The 25,867-nt window shown below is 42.4% G+C and overlaps 1 protein-coding gene across 1 annotated transcript in view; it reads left to right on the forward strand.

Moving 5' to 3' along the window:
• LOC124283079 (glutamate receptor 2-like) overlaps positions 1–25,867 on the forward strand; it is an 85,193-nt gene that overhangs the window by 19,064 nt on the left and 40,262 nt on the right. The window contains 2 exon segments of the mRNA XM_046719101.1: positions 23,229–23,477; positions 23,865–24,061. Of these exon segments, the coding sequence (XP_046575057.1) occupies positions 23,229–23,477; positions 23,865–24,061 (446 nt within the window).

Genomic DNA, 25,867 nt, shown 5'->3' on the forward strand with positions numbered 1-25,867 from the left:
ATACCAAGAACACAGAGGTTGGGTCCCCGTCCACAAAGCGTTCGTAGGATTACGCCATTCGTTGCCCCATGATAAAGTATAGGGTTACGATAGGTCGTAAGGCAACGAACTCTTTGTGGATCGGGGGCCCTGTTTTATGAATGTGTATTTACAGTTATGCTTTCAGAAAGTAGATCGAGTATGTCTACTGTTTATGGTGTAGAAGTGTTAAAGATATCTGACACTGCCTTAAACAAGCAAACAATTAAACGTATAACAACGTACTTAATAGAGAGAAAAATTCTATTACTCGAATTCTTCAGAGACAAGGTAAATGAAATCGGCCATGTTGGACGCAGTCAACTGTCCAGCGTACAATTATGTCAATAGCATCATGGGTGCACATGTTATGTGTCATTCTAAGAATGCGGATCCACATGTAGAATGGGCACCTTGTCTCCTGTTATATATTTGTGTTTCCTGGACAGACAATGTGTTACTATTCAGTCAGTATTTAGTTACTAGATTATTGAAGAAAAATATACTTAATGGTCTAAAGGCATTGTCGTCTTCGAGACTGACAGATGACCTTCTATCAATTAATAAATTCAGTTTGTTTCAAAACATCTTTCAGTTATTGACAAATAAGAGGTTGCTTAAGTTTTGCTTAAAATCAGATGAACGTTTGGCACTGGGCATGGAGGATTGATGACATTCGACCCCTGTAATTGTCTTCTAGAATATAACCCTGTGAGGTTCCCTATCAGAAGACAGGTGTTTCGAGCATATGCCCGGGGTTTGAGAAGCCCTGAATGATTGAACGACTGCAGAGTCTACAGGAAATCCCTCAGGTCAAGTCTTCCTTGGTTCTTCTATCTTGAATGACCAGGGGTCACGTTCAGACCTTTGATAGCCAACGGAACAAAGCCCAGACATAAATTGGTTGAGGGCAACGTTGGAAATAGAACGTTGTTGTCTTTGGATGTTGACATAAGGGATGGGTATTGTCTTTAACCTATTACACGCTGGAGTAAAATGGTACTTTCTCAGACGAAACAGGCATACATCATAGGGCGGTTGAAGACAATGGTTGTCTGGAGATGTTGTGAAAAATACCAAGTGTCACAGTGACGAATTGTGTCTGGTGCGTCCAGGGGGAGCGAGCACCAACGGTTCTGGGATTGCTTTGTGATATGAGTGATGTTTCATATACCTAATCTCTCTGTACCATTGGTGCCACCGTTAGTGTCTTAGTCTGGAATTGGCAACAATGCCACATTGGTTGTTTCTCAGCACAAGGCGTAAGTGCTGTGTACCATTTCGCGGCAGCTGGTATCATCACTGTGTGGTAGAGATTCATAAACAGATACTTGTGGCACAGTCGGGCTGCTCTGTTATGTATACGCAAAATGTTTCACGGATTTGTTTTGTCAAAAGGTTTCATAAATATCGTCGTTAGACTGACATTACACATTTTGTTTTTAACTAGAGCACGTGAAAGGATAAACACAATCAATAAATACTGTTTGGCCAATAAAGCTTATTATACAAAAAGACAGGTAAATTACCGATCGTTTGATTACCTTGGTGTAGGCGGGATTTCCTTCGATAAAACGTGTTCTAAGCTTCTATCAACAAAATAAATTGTTAGCTTGACATGCTCAGTGGCCTGGAAATCATTGAAGAAAATGGCGCGTTGTTTGGAGAAATGCCGAAAATATTAATCCGTCTCTGACAGAATTCCTCGTCTAGGGGGGAAACCTTCATTCCTAACTGTGTTACCAGGCCATGTGGGGATACTGGGTTATAATAGATCCCCAGGAAACTAACTTGCATACCTTTCAACTCTCACGCATTTATCTCGAGACTCACGCATTAATAACTCCAAAGCGCTCTCAAGATAAAACTGATAAATCTCACGCCAAAGTAGATTCATATGTGAAATGTAAGAATGTCCGTTGAAAAACCACACAAATAAGTCTGAATACATCGTTTTCTGTGACTTTTCCGAGAAGGGAGTTATGCGTTGGCGTCAATACGACTTCAGGACCTGGACGAGGAGGGCGGCCCATGGACCCCGGCAGCTCAAGTTGTTTCTGACTTTGGAAGTACTGAAGTTGGTCTTGGACTTGGTTACCAGGCTGGGAGACGTCATATGTAACATGTCATCGTACGACTTAGGTAGCTGCTCATGATATCAATCACTAGACTACGCTTGATTATTTACACTCCGCAGCCATATAGCTGGGTGCTAGGCTAGCTTACAAACACCAAATGTAACTAATACAAGAACATGTTATTTCATGTACAACACAAGCGTGTCATATATACACCAGTGACCAGAAACCTTTGTATCCGAAACACACTGTTCGGCTTATCTAAGTGGTTACTTTACGAAAGTTAGTCAATGTGTAATTAATCGGGCGTTATTATGCATCTATGATTAGTATTTAACCATATATGTTAATTCGGACGATTTCATTGTTCAGCGTCCAGATTAACGGGGTACCAGTTTGGGGAAAAATGACTTTGTGAAATGAGCTTAAAACACACTAAACAGAACGGGCTTGATTAAACTATTTTAAGACATAAATTTATTTATTACAAATGATTGATGATTGATCAACTTCACGATATTAATTGACTGATAATACATTCTGACGTTTCATTACATTACGACATGTTTATCCCGTCGTGTTTGTTGTCTTCCGCTTCGTCTCAGTGTGAATACAACATCAGTCGCCAAACGATGCCACCCACTTCCCATCCATGAAATCAGTGTTTGGAGATGTAATGTCAAATCCGTGTTCTATTTCATTCAAGAGTTATTATATTCGCCAAACATCACACTTGTCGTCCGACTTACGTGAGACTGATTGACGTTTGCATTATAGGAAGGCGATCACACATGTTTGCCCTGTTGTCAATTATCAGCTTAAACAACCTGAATTATGAATGTTATCACGATTAAGCATCACATGGGATTGACATAGCTTTTACAAATCTCAAAAACAAATTAAAATACACAGACTAATGGAATTCCATTTTCTTATCACCATTTATCAATTAACGGCTCATCGAAATTCGCGTCCCAACCGCGTGTATACATCGAAATTGACATGCAATGTACACACAGTTAGAAGAGGCATTGGTAGGTCAAGTGCAGCTATTAATGAAGAAATGCATCCCTGTTCAGAGGAGGACGCTCAAATTGATTAAGCAACCATGCATGCATCGCCAATATCGCTTCAGTCATAACGGTGAGGGTTGAAGCATTTCTTATCATTCTTTAATCACATTTTCGCGTTAGTCAACATGCCTTTTAGACCATGTAGCGTGGACCCATTCCTAAAGTTGAAATGTCTGCCTGTCAAAACGACAGGCAACGCACTACCAGACATAGCTTATTGAGATAACATTTGAGTTTTATTATCGTTTCTGGGGATTTTGCTTTTAATCTGGTAAAGTGGTGAGTATGCACAGGGACAAATCTCAGTGTGCCTGAATATTGATCAAGGACGTATTAGAAATGATATTCTTTGGTGCCAAAATCTTCAACGCACATTCCTGGTTTATTGCTTTGATTTGTCATGTTAGGGAACACGTGTATTTTATTATTTCCATTGATGTGACATGACTTTCTAGTAGTTAGAACGCGTGTTAAATCTTTAATGGTATTACATCACAGTGTGGTAGCCAGTCAAAGGAAGTGTGAACGCTTCAATGTAGGTTCTCAGTCTCACGAGGAATTGCAGAATATCGACAAACAAAAATTCCCCAAAGACTTTCAGCAGGATCAGGAATTACAAATGAGTGTATATCATAATAAGAATTAATTTTTAACAAATTCCAGCTCCACTAATGTTATTGCCATGGTACATTGGAAATGTATTTACACTAATGGTGGGTACACTCTTTATGTTATATTATTACCTTCATGTATATTCCATACTTTGGTCTTTATGTAGAGCGGCCCCACATTCTACCAGAGGAAGTGTGTAGTGTACAATCGGTGAATCGGTCACATCAGATATCATCACAGGAAACGTTCCTCGTCTATTTCTGTTACTATGTTGACCAGGTGTAAAAGTATGATTCTTTGGGGTTTAGCCATTTGAAAATCACTGCGAAGATATCATGACTATTTGTCGTGGATGTTTACAAAGGGTAATCATAATGGTGGTGACAAACGTATGGTCATTGACAAATATCAGCAATGATCCGATCTGGACAGGGTGCTAGGGGACACAACTCTGTACAGCCATGGAGATGACCGAACAATCCTTGTTCAGTATTTGGTGTAACATGATATCAGTGACACCGGGTGTTTTCAAATATGTCGTCATGTTCTTGTTTACCTACGTTGCATCGGCAAGACGAGTCCTCGTGCACGAAAATAAACTGCCTGGTAAAAGAAAATATACACCATGTTTGATGGTGGCTCAGACTGAAACAAACATGAAATTGATATCGAATAGTGATGTCGTTATTGCAAGAATCATGGACATTACTGTACCAGAGTTTGCACTGTTTTCAGCCTGGTAACGTTCTGATACGTTTTTAATGTTTTGGTCAAATCCAATTTTCAGGTACATGCCTCCTCTTGCCCCGCAGGTTATCAAAAACGATGCAATTCATTCATGGACAATTTGTTTCAGTAATACGATATGCAATTGATGGTATGCGCATTGTGTCTGCAAACCATGCTAGCCGCTGTTATAAAAGAGAACGATGCGTTTATCAAAGGGAACGATTGGATAGCTTACTTGTTACGATGGTTGTGCATCAGGCGATACTGGCAGGCCTCTGTGAAGTGTAGTCGTTTTAATCTTACATATGGCTGCTCTTCTATGTCCCCCGTCCCGGTGTTAGGAGCATTTAATGAGCATTAGAAGACAAAGGGACCCACGTCGATATGTTCATATTGGTGTTTATAGGCAGTGTGTGTGTGTTGTGTGTGTGTGCGTGTGCGTGTGCGTGCGTGTGTGCGCGTGCGTGCGTGCGTGTGTGCGCGCGCAAACTACATTTTTTCTATATGTGGCAGTGAGTATCAGAGACTGCATTGGTGTTGAACTTGAGGTCATCCCCGGTATTTCCGGACACTGGTATTTCTCTCAATGTGTATAAGTTGGTGTATTCAGTGTGTATTCGTTGGAGTAATGTTTAAAATTTGGTTGATGTTCTGGGGATACCGATGTCTTTTCATTCCCCAGAGTTCACTCCCGAGAGAGCCCTAATGAGATTTCAACTGCAAACCTGACAGCGTGTTTTCACGCTTAAATCATGAAATTCACGAATCTGAAGAAACATCAGACCCATCTTTTCAGCTGAAGAAACTAAAATATTATTCGTAATCAATGTGGATCATTTCCACCAAGGAAATTAAATCATGTTTATTGGCGAACATTAAGTGCTAGCCTCTCCTTTCAAAACAATATCATGAATTATGCTAGCAGTCAAACATGAACTCTTTCAGGAAACTCGCACTCGTTCATGGTTTCAGCCGAGCGTCATGTGGGTGTTTTGAAACCCAGTTGTTCATTAGAAAACTTAAATGCTATCGAGTTAGCCGCACACCTCTCCAGCCTGGTCGATACGATGTTGAGTGGAAGCATGGATGGAGTGTTAATCTTGACACTACTAAATAGCAACTCCACTGCATCGACAAATCATTTGTTAGCGCCAACGGTAATGGAGGCCAATGAATCTTGTCACGCATGCGTACTCAACCGGAAGTGTGATAAACGTTCTGAATAGACTCTGGTTTATCGCGACTAACACTATGTTATCCACACTCTTCTTGGAATAATAAACGTTTCACATCAGTGACGTCGTTAATTTCTTCTTCCGTAATGAGTCACTATTGGTTGTGGATAAGCTACCTTCGCGTTTACCATGGTTGTGGATAAGCAACCTTCGCGCTTACCATGATACTAATCAATAGTCGTCCCGATATGCGTAAAATAATAAATGGTAATCCATCGCGTAATACACGATAAGTTTCCTCTGTGGGAAATCTGAATCAGAAAAAGTCCCATTGCCTCATGTTTGCCGAAAGAGCTGCATAAAATGGAGACCAGGCAGTCAGTCTCTGACTTTGCTGATGATTTGCCCATATGCTCATGCTATCGGTCACTTGTTTGTCGCTAGTATTCTATACTGTTGATTGGGACATCAAGCAATAAACGGCTAAAGGGTTCTGACAAAATACTCTACAGCATCTTAATCATCCGTATTTCAGTCTGCGAGAACCCTTACGACAGGTCACACCATCCATACTAAATGGCCTCCATTCTGAAGCAGACGCGCAAGGATCTGCAAGAGAAATCTACATATTCTTTACACCTAGCTTCCGTCAATAACCATTTGGTACTTGGTCGACTTTGGACACATATCGATATGACATGATTATATACCTGACCATGAGTTTAGTAGTAGCCATTTTGTCTATTTGCCTACCTTGATCACGTGGAACAGTCTTGTAAGGTAAAGAACCTTTCATCAGTGATTGCTGGAACCAGATACATCTACACACTATTAATAATGGTACTACTAATCACAACAGCGAAAATGATCCTTCATGAACTCGTTTGAAGAAAGGGATTTTTTTTATAACCCGTGCCTGAAGCCCCTTTATGTAAGAGTCCATCTTTAATGGTTTTAAAGCCTGTTCAATACTGTTTAGTGAACCAATATTTCTTACAAACAGTACATATATTTTATATTTGCAAAGGATTCAAACTAGCCTGCTTACTGTTTTCCTGCTTATCACTTTCCCAGTTGATGTCAGTCTCAGAATCCTTGTGAACGAAGGACAATTGTTTACAAATACAAAACTTAACAATATGATGTCTCTTCAATTTTGTTTTCAAATGATCTGGTAACCCCGTATCACACTTGATGCCCAGCAAGACGATGCTCAAACATAATTATTTTACCTCGTGCTACAGTGACGATGTCAGACGTTCCAAGAGAACTTTTTTTCAAAATGTAAAGACTGATTTGGCTGGAGAGGGAAAAGGTTGAAGGAGTGCCATTTTACAGTAGCACGCAATATCGATTCAATTTGTAGACTTTAATTGCACGTCAAGGCCTGTTTACCATCAAGGGTAGGGAACTGGGGAAAGGCATCGTTAAATATGGTATTTATCTTTCAAAGACACTGATTTGCTCGGGCACAGAGCTGCGTGCTTATCTTCAACGCAACACAGATACAGGCCTGGTATTAGACGGAATTCCAAAGCATATACGTTGATGATGACGCTCGGGGTTTAACCAGAAGGAATGGCAGATACTCAGTCTGTTGATTTTGCCCTAAACCAAGTACTCAAATGCAGGAGGTGGCTGCTAGTGCATATGAAACTTTCGAAGAAGTAAATCTCGTTGATTCTCGTGCGATTACACATTCTTGCCACATCCAATCACTATCACTAAACTAAACCTTTTGAGGGAGGGACGATTACAGCAGACGACTGCGACAATTATCACGTGATCCCGTGGGAAGGCGCATTATTCACATGCACGGTGTAACCACGCCACCCAGCGACACGTGATCTCCATGCTAATGTGTTTCTTCGAGCGGCTTGTTTTCGGTTTCGGGGCTATCTGAATTCTATCAGTTCCTTATCACTGGGTAAAAAGCTAGGGAAAATTGCAAATCTCTTAATAGGTTCTCTACGAGCCACAATTCAATTTCTTCGACGCGGCCTTTGAGCCACTCAGACCAAATAAGGTCTTTCTGGGAAGAACACGAAGTCAAAGAGAGGTCCTACCTTTAGAGCCGCAGTCTCTTCAGCGTTGCAATTGTCGGCCATGATGACCTTCTCTTTCTCAGCTTCGTGATTATCCATAACAGTCTTGCTGATCTTAGAATTCAGTGTGTAACTATAGCTTGTGTTAATGTGCATCCAATATTAGCTTTCAAAAGCATGGTGTAGGTTAAATGTAACTATTAGAAGGCAATATTCAAGATTCTAGTGTTCTTGATTGCACTTCAATTTCCCAGTGATTCAGAGACATATTAGGGTTTTGGATTGGACTTGTAAATCAGGTCGAATGATTTATTAACCTCCGGGAATCGCATCAATCGGGCATAATGTAAGGCCTCCATGTGCCTCCACATGAACAGCCGATAATCCAACTTTTATAACTATGTCGTTCGTGTCCCCCATGAATTTGCTGAGGGGTTTTAATTATCTGTTTTAAAACGTAATTGTTAATAATTTACATTTACAGTTTCAGTCAATACGCAATTTTGTGGCAGTTTGTTCGAACTCACATAAAGTCTAAATTTTTAGTTAGTTTTCTGTTGTGTAATGACGGTCGAAAACGCTTTTTTTAACATTCGCAGTGAATCATGCGCTGTAGAATGAATGGAATCACTGGGCGTTACAATTTGTGCACAATTTTTCAATTTTAGCGAAACGAAGGCACATAAATAAAACAATGAATTATTCTGCATCAGATTTAATTTACCGTTTGCAAAATATCTATTTATCTAATTTAATATCTTCCTCGCAGGGTTCACCACCTTAAGTGTACATTGCGGTGTCAACTTACAGAATAAATACATGTAGTTAAATACTGAAAACGTAGTGTTAAACTATTGCTAATATTAGTAAACAAACACGAACAGTTCCACTCTCCATGCTACATGTCTATGATATCTAAACAAACGGTGTATATGGATATCACATAAGTGTGTTTGACCTCAGTTTTCGGCAACTGTTTCCTGTCAAGAGCGTTTCGGTAACGTTTGTAATTTGTGGGAAAATCCAAGGATGGATCATGTCTGTGTATGAGTACGGGAGATAAGGACATTCTGAGCATCCGAAACCTCCCTAGATGGCATCTGATGTTAGTCAAAGTCTGACATGAATTCCAGAAGATAATAACTAGTGGTTATGCATATAAGCTAATAAATAAAACATTTTTCAAAATTATTTATTTTAAAATTATTCACTGTAACACGTTTCTTCAATGGAAATCGATGCAAAAGTCCCCTTAAGGTCATTTTCTAACAGATGATAAATCATAGAACAATAATAAAACCATTGCATAATCCGTGTAACAGTTTGATTATTGTCAAACGATACCAACTTAAATTTGCTGTTTGGGAAGTTGTTCATAATCTGCCTTGACGTTCTACTTCTCTCAACTCAGCGCAAATATTTCCTCTGTGAAATGTTTTTCTTTAAACCATTGACTGAAATTCACTACAGAAGCCGAGCGAGTTCCCCATGCCACAAATTGATGATCTGTTAAAGGCTATTACGGGGCCTGGTAGGAATTAGTCCATACTGAGATGTTCCATTAAGTCGTAGCGCGTCAAACAGCAATAAGTCGGGCACTGCTGAGCCGATCAAATCGAATCTTGTACGCAACTTCCGTTGACAGCTGAGACCGGAAATAGACAGAAGAGTGCGGAAATGCTATATGGAGAGCTAAAGGTTCGCAGCAGATTTCAAAACGAGAAGGGTGTGGCTGGTTCTTCATGCTTCCGGTTATCAATTATCAAATAAAAAACATTATGAACAGTTCATTTGGCACGTATGCGAAATCATTAGTTTACGTTATTTTATTTGAACAGCGTCGGTTTTCATTGTAAACTATTTCTCATCACAAAGGGAATGTCCAGCGTGAATTGTTATGTTTGGGTGCACAGGTTTATGTTGAATGATTTAAAACTGAATACATGAAACGCGAGAGCGTACTGTATTTTCAGTGGACACAGCTGTTCTTCCTAGTCTGTCTGTAGTGTTTTCAGCACCACCATAACATGTTCCAGCCTCCAATCCCTAATACAATTCGCCTCCAGCACCAATATCATATACTGAGTGTATGTTGTACTGAGTGTATGTTGTACTGAGTGTATCTTGTACTGTGTGTATCCAATATGGTTGTTTTCGTTAGACTACGGCACGGGTTGTTGTGCCTGGTAGTGCCCAGACGGATTTTGTTAATGTTGTTTGACTGGAATACTGCTGACTGATACGAGACAGGCCATGTTCTCAGTGGATTGATACACCAACATCAACCACCTTGATCACTCAGGTCTGGTAACAGCTTATGTCATGTTGTGACGAATGCTTCACAAAGGTTGGTCTTAAGTTGATCCCAACATCAATTACACAAAGTTACACCACTAGGGTATGTTATTTCCATTGTTCTGGCAGGTTGATTTTCTGTGTATCAACCTTCTATCTGCACGTGCAGAGGTTGATATGTGGATAACAACCGGGTATGTTATTTGGCAGCTGGACTGACTAACCTAGGGTAGATAAGTCAGACCTCGGTCATTGTCTTATCTCCCCACGGAATTTTGGACATCGGTAATTTTCAAATATCGTTTCTCGGCTTCGCCTAGAAACAATATTTGAAAATTACCTCTATAAAAGTGTCAAAAGGGTGTGAATACAGCGATACCGTCCATGTGCCAATCTAAAATAATAACATAAACAAGAACGATTAGATTTATTTCATTGTGAAATTTACAACGCAGTTTTCGATGAGAATCTGGTGCCTGGTTTTGCTGCCGACAGCGTGACGGTGGTGCTAGAGGTTGCAGAGGTGGTGTTAGTGGGCACAGCATCCAACGCACGTTTCTCAATTTCACCATCATTAGCTTCATTAAAACGTTCAGCAGTTTTACCTTCTTCTTGTACTTCTTTTTCAATTATTTGAGATGCTTCAAACAATTCAGAATCGCTATCGTTATCGATATGGCTTGCCTCCTCTTCTTGAGAGGCCCGACAAAGCTCATCGTCTGAATTCATCTTGCACAAAGATTTCTCTTCCCAAAACCACGTGTACACATAACCTTGGCGATGCAGGAAACGCACGTGCAACAAGCAATGAACGAGTCCATTCGGCGCCCACGTGGTGTAAGTAGGTTAGCACACACACCACCACCCACCACCCCTCCCTCTGCGAGTGATATGGATTCAACGCTCGAGCCTACGGCTCGAGCGTTGAAATCCATATCACCCTTGAGGAGGGTGCTAACGTATACATATCAAGCAATTCAATGGACTGTTATCTGTTGCGACCGCCTACACCTCTCTTTGAACTCTCTGTTACCTCCATTGTATATGATCAGATCTAGAACTGGGACTATATATACATAATCATTATAATGATGCTAAGAGGGTTACGAAGGACAACAGAATATCATTTTGCTTCTTCCCCGAACGCAATCTATATGTGTGTATCTGTATAACCACCAGGTGATTGTGTGAGGTGGGGTTGTGGTGTGCAGGGCGGGTCTTGCAAGCATAAGAATGAAAGTTAAAGTCTCAATGATGATTGGCAGATAGACAATTGTCTGCTACTCATTTCAGATACAAAATGGCGCCTTGAAGTGACAGAAACACTACTCTGTCATTGGTACTAATCGGGAGATAATCCTACAGTCTTTACCTCCAGACTGAGTTTACCAGGTCAGTGACTGACGTGTCCAGTATGTTCAGTATCATCTGGATTCAGTTATACTGGCACAGTGGTAACCGTCAGGCACTTCAAGGACCACCGGCCCCGCCTCGTCCTGTGAGTTTTCTTGTCAAACGGACAGAAACGTAGAGGGCTAAAGTATTTGATTTCGTCCGTCATTGTTCAATCCGGGTTAGAAAGGTCAACGGACACCGACGTGTACGTCTTGTGCCAGGCGACTAACTGGATCAGTGGCCCAGCTCGTTAACTTCGGCGAATGGCTTTTCACATAATCTGCCATCACCGCTTGCCACACAAACACAGCATAATCGCTTCCCTCTTCCTGACACAACCTGTCCCACAAAGCATCATCCGGCTATCACTCACAACAAACAGCATAATCAAAGCTCACCATGCCACTACTCGACACACACAGAGCAGCATAGAAACGACAAAACCCTTTCTACATCAGTAAGAACCCTCTGCTAAAAGCAGAGTCGATTGTACAATACTGACTATACCAGGAGTATGTGATTTTTGACAGTGCATCTAGCAGTGTTATTGTTGTGCGACGCGGTCTGTAAATAATTGAGCCTGGACCAGACACTACAGTGATTCACAGCATGCAATACGATGACAGAGCATGTCTTAATGAATCACTATCAAATAGTGATGAAATAGTGTTCGCGAAAGGTGATTGTATCCTGCCCACCTTACACCCGTCATAAGAGTAGTCAACTGTTCACCTGAAACAATTCGGAAATATAAGGTAATCTAAACCCCATTACTGCAAAGCCACCCCGCACACAGCTTATATTAACCATAACGTTACTACTACTGGATCCTACACAGCTTCACCAAACCCCACTACTCGTCCCTACACGGCATCACCGAACCTCACTACTCGCCCCTACACAGCATCACCCCAGCCCCACTACTACTACTAAACCCTACACAGCATCACCTCTGCCCCACTACCACTACTCGCCCCTACACAACATCACCTAACCCAAAACTACTACTCGCCCCTACACAGCATCACCCCAACTCCACTACTCGCCTCTACACAGCATCACCCCAACCCCACTATCACTACTCGCCCCTACACAGCATCACCCCACCCCCACTACCACTACTCGCCCCTACATAGCAGCATCACCCCAACCCCACTACCACTACTCGCCCCTACACAGCATCACCCCACCCCCACTACTACTACTCTCGCCCCTACAGAACATCACCCAACCCAACAACTACTACTCGCCCCATGACAGCATCACCCCAACACCACTACTCGCGCCCTACAGAACATCACCCAACCCCACAACTACTAATCGCCCCTACACAGCATCACCCCAACTCCACTACTCGCCTCTACACAGCATCACCCAAACCCCACTACCACTACTCGCCCCTACACAGCATCACCCCAACCCCACTATCACTACTCTGCCCCTACACAGCATCACCCCACCCCCACTACCACTACTCGCCCCTACACAGCATCACCCCAACCCCACTACCACTACTCGCCCCCTACACAGCATCACCCCACCCCCACTACTACTACTCGCCCCTACATAGCATCACCCCACCCCCCACTACTACTACTCGCCCCTACACAGCATCACCCCACCCCCCACTACTACTACTGCCCCTACACAGCATCACCCCAACCCCACTACTACTAATCGCCCCTACACAGCATCACCCCACCCCCACTTCTACTACTCTGCCCCTACACAGCATCACCCCCAACCCCACTACCACTACTCGCCCCTACACAGCATCACCCAAACCCCACTACCACTACTCGCCCTACAGAACATCACCAAACCCAACAACTACTACTCGCCCATACACAGCATCACCCCAACTCCACTACTCGCCCCTACACAGCATCACCCGAACCCCACTACCACTACTCGCCCCTACACAGCATCACCCCCTACTCCACTACTCGCCTCTACACAGCATCACCCGAACCCCACTACCACTACTCGCCCCTACACAGCATCACCCCCTACTCCACTACTCTCGCCCCTACACAGCTTCACCCCAACCCCACTACTCGCCCCTACACAGCATCACCTCTGCCCCACTACTACTACTCGCTTCTACACAGCATCACCCAACCCCACCACTACTCGCCCCTACACAGCATTACATCCCAACTCCACTACTCGCCCCAACCCAGCATCACCCCAACCCCACTACCACTACTCGCCCCTACACAGCATCACCCAACCCCACTACCACTACTCGCCCCTACACAGCATCACCCGAACCCCACTACTCGCCCCTATCCAGCATCACCCCAACCCCACTACGTGTCGCCCCTACACAGCATCACCTCTGCCCCACTACTACTACTCGCCTCTACACAATATCATCCCAACCCCACTACTCGCCCCTACACAACATCACCCCAACCCGAATACCACTACTCGCCCCTACACAGCATCGCCTCTGCCCTACTACTCGCCCCTACAGAGCATCACCTCTGCCCCAGTACCACCCAATTCACCATCAGCACCACAAGCACCACCACCCCATCGCCCTTTTATAACGCCGTCTCATCCCACCCAGACTATTCTAACCAGCACCCGTCCTAAACAGGATGCGATGCTGATGGTGAATACCCGGACTGCCAAAAGACAGCCTGAGTACGTTCACCACAGACTGCAATATCCTCAGCCGTTTATCAAATGTACTCCATCATCAGTCACAGTAAACTGTAGGTCACTTTGATATTTCAAATGGCTTTCCAGAAGATTAATGGCCTTATTGTCATATTCATATAACAATAAAAGCTGGAATTACACAATTATCCCAGAACTGAAGAAACCAAAATGGTCTTGATGGGATAGTTTTATGGTTCCAACGATGATAAATCGATGTGGGATTATTGCAACGACTCGACTGATTTCGTTTTACAGCAAAACAGCAATAGACATTTCACATATGAAAATATCAGATTACTGTTTACACATTCTTCTAAAATAATGCCTGGGCGTATACGTCTTGAAATTATCAGTTACATGTGAACCCGTCGGGTGTATACCGTCACCATATACCAGACTCAATATTGCTGTTTCGTTTTTGTCGTGTATCAATGCCTGGTTATGTATTCGATCTACTTTACTTGAAGCATCACTGATTTTCAACGTCGTTCTATGTTTATCCAGCCCGTTTGTTTTGTGTAATAATTACTGCTATTGTGCAATGATGATGTTTATCGCCCGTTTAGACACACGGATTGTTCCGATTGAGTGGGCCAATTTTACGGCTCTTTTAGCAATATATCAGAGCTGGGGACATCAGAAATGCTCTTCACATTTGTACCCATGTACTTAATCGAGCCCGGGTCTTCACTGTGACTAGCGAAAGCTTTAACCACTTGTCTCCCACATCCGTCACTCGACATCTGACATGCCACCCGTTTCCTATAGATCCACATCCGTCACCCGACATCAGACATGCCACTCACACCCTGCAGATCCACATCCTTCACCCGACATCCAACATGTCACACGTAGCCTGTAGATCCACATCCGTCACTCAAAATCTGACATGCCACCCTTTCCCTATAGATCCATATACGTCACCCGACATCTGATATGTCACCCGTACCCTGTAGATCCACATCCGTCACCCGACATCTGACATGTCACCCGTACCCTGTAGATCCACATCCGTCACCCGACATCTGACATGTCATCCGTACCCTGTAGATCCACATCCGTCACCCGACATCTGACATGTCACCCGTACCCTGTAGATCCACATCCGTCACCCGACATCCGACATGTCATCCGTACCCTGTAGATCCACATCCGTCAATCGACATCTGACATGCCACCCGTACCCTGTAGATCCACATCCGTCACACGACATAGGACATGCCACTCGTACCCTGTAGATCCACATCCGTCACACGACATAGGACATAGTTTACCCATGGTCCGTTGATCCATATTCGTCATATGACGTAGGAAATATGTTTCTCGGAGTCTGTTGATCCACATTCGTCACCTGACATGGGACATCATTACCTGTAGCCCGTAACCCGTAATCCTACGTAGCCCTACGATTAAAACCAGTCACCTGACATCAGCTATCGTTTCATAAGAGGTATGCCCATCTATTTACACACCCATGGGCTTTAACTGATCATGTATAATACTCTGCCTTAGTGCGATTATTTCAATCTGAATCTTTCTGTCCCGACTTTTTCATTTTCTCGTGTAAAAGCATATCATCCACCTCCAGTACCTTATGTTACATACAGTGACGGATATAGTCAAGTACTTGTTCCTCACCACCAACGCATGTGATTAAACTTGACTGGAATACCGAGTGCCGCTGCTGCTGTAGGAGTCGTGAACATCGTGCGGCAGCTGACGCTGTCGCAAGGGACGTCACCAAGAATGACAGCTTGGAAATGAATTGAAAATAAACTGCCTGAGGAAATTCATTTTTACGATCTCCATGGCAACCGTTGACTTTTATCTGTGAAAACAGATATTTGAATTGCAAGACCAACGTTTGTAACTTTAAACATAGGGAGACAGTAAGATATCACCCATTGGCTGTGTCTTAGGCCGTCAATCTGTAAAGATGCTTATAGGTTTAAAAAAAACAGTAGGCTTCTTACAGCCGTCCCTGATGACTTGTCGAGAACCTCGGACTGATCACCATTGTATGTTGATAAGGTTGTCTAGTCCGAGATGGTTGAGTAACACCATTGGTATACGTTATAATAATCATGTGTTTATGAATCGCTATTTAAAAACTGAGCGTGTGTAAGTCATGTCAAGTATGCAAATGTCCTTCACTCACTTAGCATAAAACGTTTTGAATGCGTTACTGAAGCCTTGAATGTTGTAAAAGATTAAGAGTCTTTTAAAGTTTCTGTGAACGTTCGTGGGAAATGCTTGGTGTCAAGACGCCAAAGACTGGAGCTACTGGAGCTCATTTAGTTCTGTATTGGGGATAGTTTTGTGTCACTATGAATCTTGGTGCATGTATCTAAATATGAAACATGTGAAGCGGCTTCAGTGATGTGTTGCATTTCTAGACACGTTGGTAAATCGGTAGAAAATAATTTTTCAATCGGACTCTAATGCTACTTGCCAAACGTGAAACTCTTCACCACATTTCTTCTCTGTGTGTGTCTGTGTCTGTCGCTGTGTGTCTGTCTAAGTGTGCGCGCGCGTGCGTGGGTGTGTGTGTTTTAAAAGCATATACGCAAGGGATTAAATGACATGGAGAAGCTTAGCTAAACACATAACTTTTGTATTTAGGGTATATCACAAATGGTTAGCGTGTAGGAGTCAATCAAAGTTTGGATATTGTATTAAAGACAACGTGTATTTTCTGTACTAATTCAAAACAAACAAATCTTCATAATGAAAGGCAGAAGTAAACAACATGTTTGAGTCAGGTCATCAAGTGAAAAAAGTATTGAAAAGTACCTCGGCCCACCTGCCCAGGACAAAAGAAGATTCTATAAAAAATAGTTTCACATGAAATGCATGTGGACCCGTTTTTTTGTAAATATCTCTTCATCCAAAGACCCAATCGATCTCAAACTGTGCAAGTGGATGTTTTGTCAGACAACCTAATCACATTGTAAATCACCGATTTAATGCATTTGTATTAAAGAATCTGTCTATGTAACTGTCAACAAAATAAACAGCAGACCGCAGACTGCTTGCAGAGGGAGGGAGCCAATGACCTGCAACAGTGTTGGGTCATAAAGGTCAACGTTCGTCAATGTAGGTCAGCTGTGTACGTTTCGTGTAATCCGACACCTTATAAATCGGTTTGCTACGTTTGCTCTCTTTTTAAAAAAAATTCAACACATTTCTAATTAAACGTTTAGCATCATCTGAATAAGCTTTCATGATGACAGCTAGAAGTAGTCAATGTGAATGATCCAAACGGTCTATCACTGTGCAGTGCACAGGTAACTATCATGAACTGCACGTGCATTGACCTTTATGACCAAACACTGCCGCTGTTACAGGTCATTTGCTCCCTCCCTCTGCAAGCAGTCTGCGGTCTGCTGTTTATTTTGTTGACAGTTACATAGACAGATTCTTTAATCCAAATGCATAAAATCGGTGATTTACAATGTGATTAGGTTGTCTGACAAAACATCCACTTGCACAGTTTGAGATCGATTGGGTCATTGGTTGAAGAGATATTTACAAAAAAACGGGTCCACATGCATTTCATGCCAAACTATAGTTGTGACAACGGCAACATATCTCTCCACTGTCTCTCTGCCGGGCCTCAGATGTACACATAAACATGATCAGTTATTGCATTTATTTAGGTTATCCTCTATCATACCTGTTGCTTGCCATCAGACATAACCATACAAGACAACGCTGCAGGTGGGACGGAAAGATCGTGGGAGAAACTGTGGTCTCAGGTAGTCAGTGTAGCGTATCACCTGTCTGAACAGCCCGGTAATGTTTGCCATTTGTTCGAGACACCGGATGAATAAGCCGATTGTGCATAGCGTGATTCACGAGCTACGGTCAGTGCTTATGTCTGGCCCTGTCATTTCTACGTGTACTTAATTCAATTCGACAAACGAGAGCATGCTTGGAGGCTTCCAAAGCCATCTATCCTGGGTGAGTGAGAGATTAATCCACGCATCAGTTTATGCAGGAACATGACAGTTTATTAGTGGGGATGCAAGTAGTGCAGGGTGTTGACAGTTACAGTTTTTGTTCGACCCGTGGACAAACTTACATCAATAATCAGTACGACGTACAGGTTCGAGTCATCGACGATCCTAGGATCAGGGCATTTTAAAGGAAGCAACTCTGGAACAGCAGACCGGACACTCTGAAAGTGAAATCAGTCAGTTATTACTGTCAGCTGCCTCGTCAACCATGATTATCACGAACTGGAAGAGTCGAAATTCGTCTAATCAAGAAGTGTTGCCAACTTCGGCTAGAACAATGGTTTGCACAAAGAATACGAATGATCGACAAAACCAGTAACTAAGTCCCATCTTTGCTACCACTGGCAATTGTAATAACGAAGTTCGGATATCACGATCTTTTAGTGTTATTTGATTAAGTTCGATACACCTGTAGCTGAGTGAAATGTCCTTTCAATATCGGTGTTAAGGAAACAGAACTCTGGTTGAAATAGCATGAAAACCTTTCACTTCACTAATTCTCCGACATGACTGGCTCAATTGAGAAGTGGAAGCTTTGAAAAAAACAGGTCACTCTATTTCAACTCTCTTACAGCAAATGCACCTGAGTCCAATTATTTTTTTTCAAAATGAATGCGTCCTTCCTCGGGTCAGTGTCAAGAAAGAGCTAAATATAAATCCTTCTTGTCTGGAAGTCAATTCAAGTGGTTTTCAGGATGAGAATCTAGATTTAAAGGTCGACTTCCACTAAGTACTAGGGATCAAAACATGTGCCATCCCTGGCTTTTAAGGTGATTTTAGTGGTAGTTTCAAAGACTGGATTATTTCAAACCATTGGTGCTAAAAGTGGTTTCTTTTAAATTCTGCAATTATTTTTTAATGCAAGGGTCTTGTGTTTAATACTTTGTTGATACATGTGCTTTAAGGGTTGATACCACCGCCAAAGACTGAAAGTGATTCCTGTCATTTAATCTGGAATCGAAATCGGTTGCTCTCAAATGATCGAACACACAATTGATAACCAAATGTTAACAGTTGAGTGCTGGTTTAATCGTCCTTCAACTTTTAACATTGCCATATGTATAATGAATAACATATTTTTCAATCATATTAAAAGTACTTACCAAGACGTCGAGAGGCATGTAACAGTTCCGTTATAGTCAAACCCTATTGGTGTTCCATGCCGTTCCATCTCTAGTGAGTGAGTGAGTTTAGGTTTACGTCAAACTCAGCAATATTCCAGCTATATGGCGGCGGTCTGGAAATAATCGAGCCTGGACCAGACAATCCAGTCATGAACAGCATGAGCATTCATCTACGCAATTGGGATACGATGACATGTGTCACCTAGGTCAGCGAGCCTGACCACCCGATCCCGTTAGTCGCCTCTTACGACAAGCATGGGTTACTGCAGATCAATTCTAACCCGGATCTTCACGGGTCGTTCCATCTCTACCCCATCGCCCGTTCTTAAGAAAACATTAGCGAGCTTTACATGTTGATGATGATCACACCAATGTCTCACCGTCCGCCACTTACATGACGTAATGACATTTCTCTTGTGACGCGTAACGTCAAATTGTTTGATAGTGAAGAACCCGATGTCAAGGTTTCAGGTTTCCCTGAAAATTGAAGTGCAGTGTGTCAGTCGGGTCCGTTCTTATTCCCCCTAAAATGTCGGACACATTCATCAGCCACAGCCTGACATATTGTAAGCCAGCAGAAGTGCTTTCTAGAACACAATACCGCAGCCATGTTTGTCTCGGGTACGTGTTATCGTCATTTATAAACCCATAATCGTCCGATCATAGTCGAGTATTTACTACTTTATTGTATTGCGTGTGATGTGTAATGGTTTAAAAGAAAGGTTAGATACGCTTTGTTGTTATCAATCAGTGTTCTACAAGTCAACCGTTAACATTTCTTTAAGGGGCGGTGGGGTAGCCTAGTGGTTTAAGCGTTCGCTCGTCACGCCGAAGACCCGGGTTCGATTCCCCACTTGGGAACAATGTGAGAAGTTCTTCTGGCGTCCCCGCCGTCAAATTGCTAAAACCGGCGTAAAACTTAACTCACTCACTAAAGTTTCATTTCTAATTCGTTCGCAGACATTTTTTCAACATTTTAAACCATTTTAGATAGCATTATAATCCATCTTGAATAATTTCAAAATCTCACAACTAATGCTCGAGGGGAGTCCAGGCTACAGTATGTTGTGTACGTCACCCACTAGAGATCACGTAATGGGTTGTCAAGCACGGTGACTTCATGATCGCAAGCCAAGGTACATCAACAGCCTGGGAGGTTACTACTAGCATCAACCAGTGAATGTTTTGTGTTGTTTGGTGTATCAAAGGAAACCTTTCCAATAACACTCGCGGGACTAGGACGTGGTTCACAGTAGGGACATCAAAGACTGACAGAGTGCCAAATGTCTACAGAGGTAGAGAGATCACTTGATGAGGTTTTATGAAGTAAATTAGTAACCTGGTTTGAACGGCATAACCAGTGACTGATTGCTCTTTTACCAAAAGAATTATTGTCAATCGATAAATGTTCATATAGCGTACAAATATGAGAGCGGACGTGTGATGGCAATTTGTAAAGATGGGAACCTAGTTACGCGGACTATTCTGGCGCATTAAAGCGTCTTCAGCTTTAAAAATTCAGGACTGACTTAGAAAGTTATTCAGATGTTGGATTAAATCTCTGCCGCTGGTGTTCAAACTGTCATGACTTCCTTGTCTGTCCCTTGATTGCAAGGATCCGCAGGTGAAGGTCGGACAATACCGCCTGCAGCATGCCCAAGCTAGCTAGTGAGGTTCACTTCAGACCTTTCTTCAAACAAAACCGGGCATGTAGTGCTGCAAGCAAGCCATATAGAAACACAATGAATGTTTCCTGTTTCCTGAGATATTTCCGCCCCATGTGCGAGCAGACAAAACCTTTTCTCAAATGTTTGTCGAGTTGTACAGCTTTTTGTCTCATCTCCTATATCGTCCGTCTTTTAAACTACAAGCGTACATTTGTTGTACTTTACTATGGATTAAACTGTTCAGTTTTTTTAAAGCAGAATTGCATTTATCGAATTATGTTTTATACAGAAAGTAATATAAAATACCTTCCTACGGTATTTATGATGGCTAGAACAGAACATGTTATTTGGCCTAACTGGAATATTGTAGATGTTTGACATTTAAACTAACTCCCAGTGACTGTATTCATCATTTTGCGATGTTTTTATCCTTGATTTCATCAAACAGACATCTGATGCATAATGATACTCGAAACTACTGTTTAAAGTCAGGTTAAACCAAACCCACGCACTCATTTAATGTTCCGGCGTTTATTTCAGTAATAGAAAATATTCTTCAAACATAAACTCTTCAAAAAATTTAACGCACAGGTCAAAAATATAGAAATGTATTAAATGTATTTCATGAACTTGAACAAAGATGAAGGAAATTCGACACACGGATAAACATATGTATTGTTGTCATTGTCAGCATTAATTCAGTTCACTCACTGCACATGTGTGGACACAAGGGGGCGTTCAGGTTAGTACCTGGTGACACCACCCCTTGCAGCCGTCACTGGTCGAAACCGCCTTGGAAGGAATTGCACAAGTCGTCGGAGTTTTGCATGGGTGATTTTTCGCCATTCTTCCTGCACCGCGTTGGCAAGTTCTGCAAGTGTCTGAGGACGATGGTGACGTGTACGGACACGTCGATCAACTTCGTCCCATAGATGCTCGATCGGGTTCAGATCAGACGAATTGGAAGGCCAGGGAAGGACATTGACGTTTGCATTGGCGAGATAGGCACCTGTTAAACGAGCTGTTGTCGTGTTGGAACGCTCCCTCTGGCTAAATAGTGGGAGGAGGGAGGTCGCAGGATTTGGTCGATGTAGCGATTTGCTGTAAGATTGCCTTGAACCACCACCAGCTCTGATCTACACGTGTAGGACATGGCTGACCACACCATGACGCTATCTGATGAAATATGTCAATCTGTCGAACGCAGTTCGGCGCAAAGAGTCTGTGTCGACGTCGTTAGATACGTTGTCTCCCATCCCGTCCCAACCAGTTCCCAGGTTCCATGCCTGTACCCTATTGCACAATTGGACACGTCGTCGTGTCATGACAGGTCCAACTTTTGGTTAGTATGTTCGAATTCCCACTTCTCTCTGGGATTTCTGATGGTTTGATCGGCAATTCTTCGAAGACCAGACACCTGCCCTTCAGTTTCCGTTGCTGTAGCAAGCCTCATGTTTCCGAAATATTGCACGTGCATTACGTGGAAAACCTTTTCTGCATGCACTTTTCATTTATCGTTTTCTTTTTTTATGACAAACGTTTATAAATACATTTTGGGATGCGTTTGCGCGTAATACACAACCACGACTTGCTTAACGGGATTTAAACATAGGAATTGTCTTCAGTGACGATTGCTGTCAAAATAGATCGAAATGAACTGCTGAAAACGCCTGTGCGGGGTTTTTTTAAGAGTGTATATTGATTAATCTAGTTATTGTGTGTGTGTGGTTTGGTAAAACTGTGTGGAAAACAGAAGAATTTGTACTCAGTTATGAAAAGACTATCTCTCAAAACATTACTCTTATGAATATAAATCTATTAACAAAGACCTTACTGACTTTATGATTGTTCATTCCCGCTAGCTTTTAAACCACAGTCTTACATGCATATGTGAGCCAAAATCCTTTCCAAATTCATAAGATAAACATTTTGACAGCAGAGTGCACTGTACGATTCCGACAACTAGTATTTACGTACGCATGTGTTCAAGACACACTGTCAACAGGGGATACCAGGCGTGATAATTTGCATATTTATCGCTATTTTCAGTACACTATCTGAACAATATATGACTGTCCCCTCTTTCAAACAGGTGTGTTCAGGAAAACGACTGTCATCATCATCATCATCATCATCATCATCATCATCATCATCACGTTTATTGTTTTCGTTGCTTTGTGATTGAATCATTTCTGATGCGTTTATACACCATTATTATTACTGTTTCTTCTTGTTGCTGTTATCAGAACCACCTTGGCTTTCAGATTGGTGTTGTCGCTGTTGTTATAATGATTTTGTTGAACGTGAAACTACCTTCATTGGTTACAGTGTGCCAGCAGATGAGCGATGGGGTTTTTGCAATACTTGGTCAGAAAGAGATGACGTCCACCGACATCGTCAAGTCTTTCTCCAAGACGTTCCACATGCCGTTCATCACCCCCAGTCTTTCCCGCATCGCCGTCAGTGAAGAATCCATCTTCGAACTCCACATGCGCCCCGACTACACGTACGCCCTCACTGACGTCATCCAGTACCTCAACTGGGGACAGGTCCACTTCCTGTATGACAGTGACGAAGGTGAAGGTCGGAAAGAAAGATAATGCTCTTATGACATCCGTTGTCAAGACCATTTTTGTCCTATTGAGAGCGACATTACGTCAGCGGTCAGAGCTGAATTCAGTCGTAATGCCGATTTATATATAATGTTTCCCCACTGAGATAGAATGCCAAAGGTTAACATGGATAACTGGCCAAGACACATTAAACTGACCCTGTGCTGACTAGTACTTGTTTTATGTCCCTAATGCATACATATTCTGTGTTGAGTTAGTTGTTTGCGAAGAGTAACAGAGAATGATTCTAAATGTAAACTTTATTTCATTGATACGTTTGGTTCATCAAAATTGCCAGGAATACCAGTTGGTTTGGCCTAGTTCCTTTTTGACACCTGAACTATATTGCCAGGCTTGTTGCGGCTACAGCAGATATTCTGGTCCCTCCGAGATCAACACTTTGTCGAGGGATTTGCCGTGCAGCGTCTTCAAGACGTCCGAGACGTCCATGACGAGTTACGTCACCTTGACAGAAGTTACGCTGGGTCCTACAAAAACATCGTCCTTGACCTTTCCTCAGAGGAAGCATATGACCATGTCCTACGTCAGGTAAAAATCCTTTTCTGACAGGAATTGATTTTTGTCTATTGTTTAACATTCATTGTAACAGCTCAAGATTATAAAGTCCCTGTTTACAAGCGGAAGGCAATGGTCTGGGAATAAACGCTGAACAATCCCAGGCCATTAGGACATGAGCGCAAAGGGATGTAGATGACGTGCCTCACTACAGCATTCCCCTCAGGCTTCACATCAGTACGTGCCACGTTCAGCTCCCTCACCGGTAGTGGCGATGCCCTTGGAAACATTGCCCATTATCATTCAAATCGTGGATGTGTCATTTATAGCCTCCAACAAAACCAGATGTCTCAGTTGGTCCGAGAGTTGAAACCCTTACGGTTTATTTATTAACATTGGTATCACATAATCTGTCACTTTCAAATATCGCCCTGTGGTATTGTGTCTATTGCCGTGAGGATTGGCAGTCTATTGGGAATATCTGCTGTGGGTAATTGATGAAGTATTGTGTTTCAAAATGTTTTGATGGCATTTTGTGGATTTGAAAAAATAATAATTTTCTAAAATCCTACTTATATAGCTCATGTTGGTACTAGGAGTTTCCCGTGACTCATTTAGAAGGGTAGATGGTTAACCTAATGGCTCTGGTGTTCCCTCTTTCCGCCGAAGATTCCTCACATACGCACAATGGGAAAAGTCACACCCAACTAATACATACACATTACGCTTCAAACCTGCTGCACAAATGTGCCATCCTCATTTAGAGAGGAAGTTGTGTAGCCTAATGGTTAAGGTGAAGACATAAAGTTGATTCCCTACATGGTGACAATGTGTGAAGCCCATATCTGGGCGATATTGCTGGAATATTGCTGAAAGCGGTGTAAAACCGCACCCACTCATGAGTGAAAATTGCGTGCTCAATCAAAATAAGGAATGCGTCGGCTGATCATGAGTCCAAGGCGCCGTAACTCACTGTACAGGATCCGCTAATCATATATCATGTAGAAGCATTACCTGAGAGAATAAGCATTACCTGAAAGACTTTGGCACAAGTTTGGGATTTTCACTACATTATCCTCACAAGCCAGGACGTAATGTTCAAAGTGTCGTCCAACCAGTTAACCCATGCGCAGACTTTAGAACCACTAACAGGTGGAAATGGTCTTTTGTCAGAAATAATCTAGGAAGTGATGAAGTTGTAAGCGTACATTTATAAGGGCAAACTTTTCATTGTCAGAACGGATACAGTTTGCTTGTTGATGCTGCTGCTGCTGCTGTTGCTGATGTTGAGGGATTTGTATATTTTTCAAAGGGGCACGTTTTGGGTAACATTTAATTTTGCTAAAAATATTTCGTAGTTTTTTAATACGTTTCAGTTTTAATTAATACTATCTAATTTTGATTAAATCTTAATACCCCAAAAAGCTAAGGAACACATGCATGTTCGGAATGTTAAGAAGTGGGTTGCACATGCATACTCTATGGCTCCCAATCCCAACCATAACTGAACTCTCACGATTCTCGAAGCCTATTTCCATTCCCGTATTCTTTCCACGGAAAACGAATCTGTCAAACATGTCAAAGTATATATGATTTTATCTTAAAGTGCACTTGAAGCGTTCAACAGTACGCGGTAGATAGATCTATTTATTCTGTATCTACATAAAGCCCTGGTCCCATAGACGCTGGTTGTGTAGCGACGGTCAATCACTCTGACTCGAGCTCTCAGCTGAACTACGCTCTGTGTCAATAGTTATGATTACCAAAGCAACACCGTGTGATAATCAATAATATTCATCTCTGCAGAGTCAAACCTCATTAATCAGAATCCATCCAGTT

Source organism: Haliotis rubra, unplaced genomic scaffold (genome assembly GCF_003918875.1).
Source record: "Haliotis rubra isolate DU_JTF1 unplaced genomic scaffold, ASM391887v1 Scf31, whole genome shotgun sequence".
In the NCBI taxonomy this organism is placed as follows: Eukaryota; Metazoa; Mollusca; class Gastropoda; order Lepetellida; family Haliotidae; genus Haliotis; species Haliotis rubra.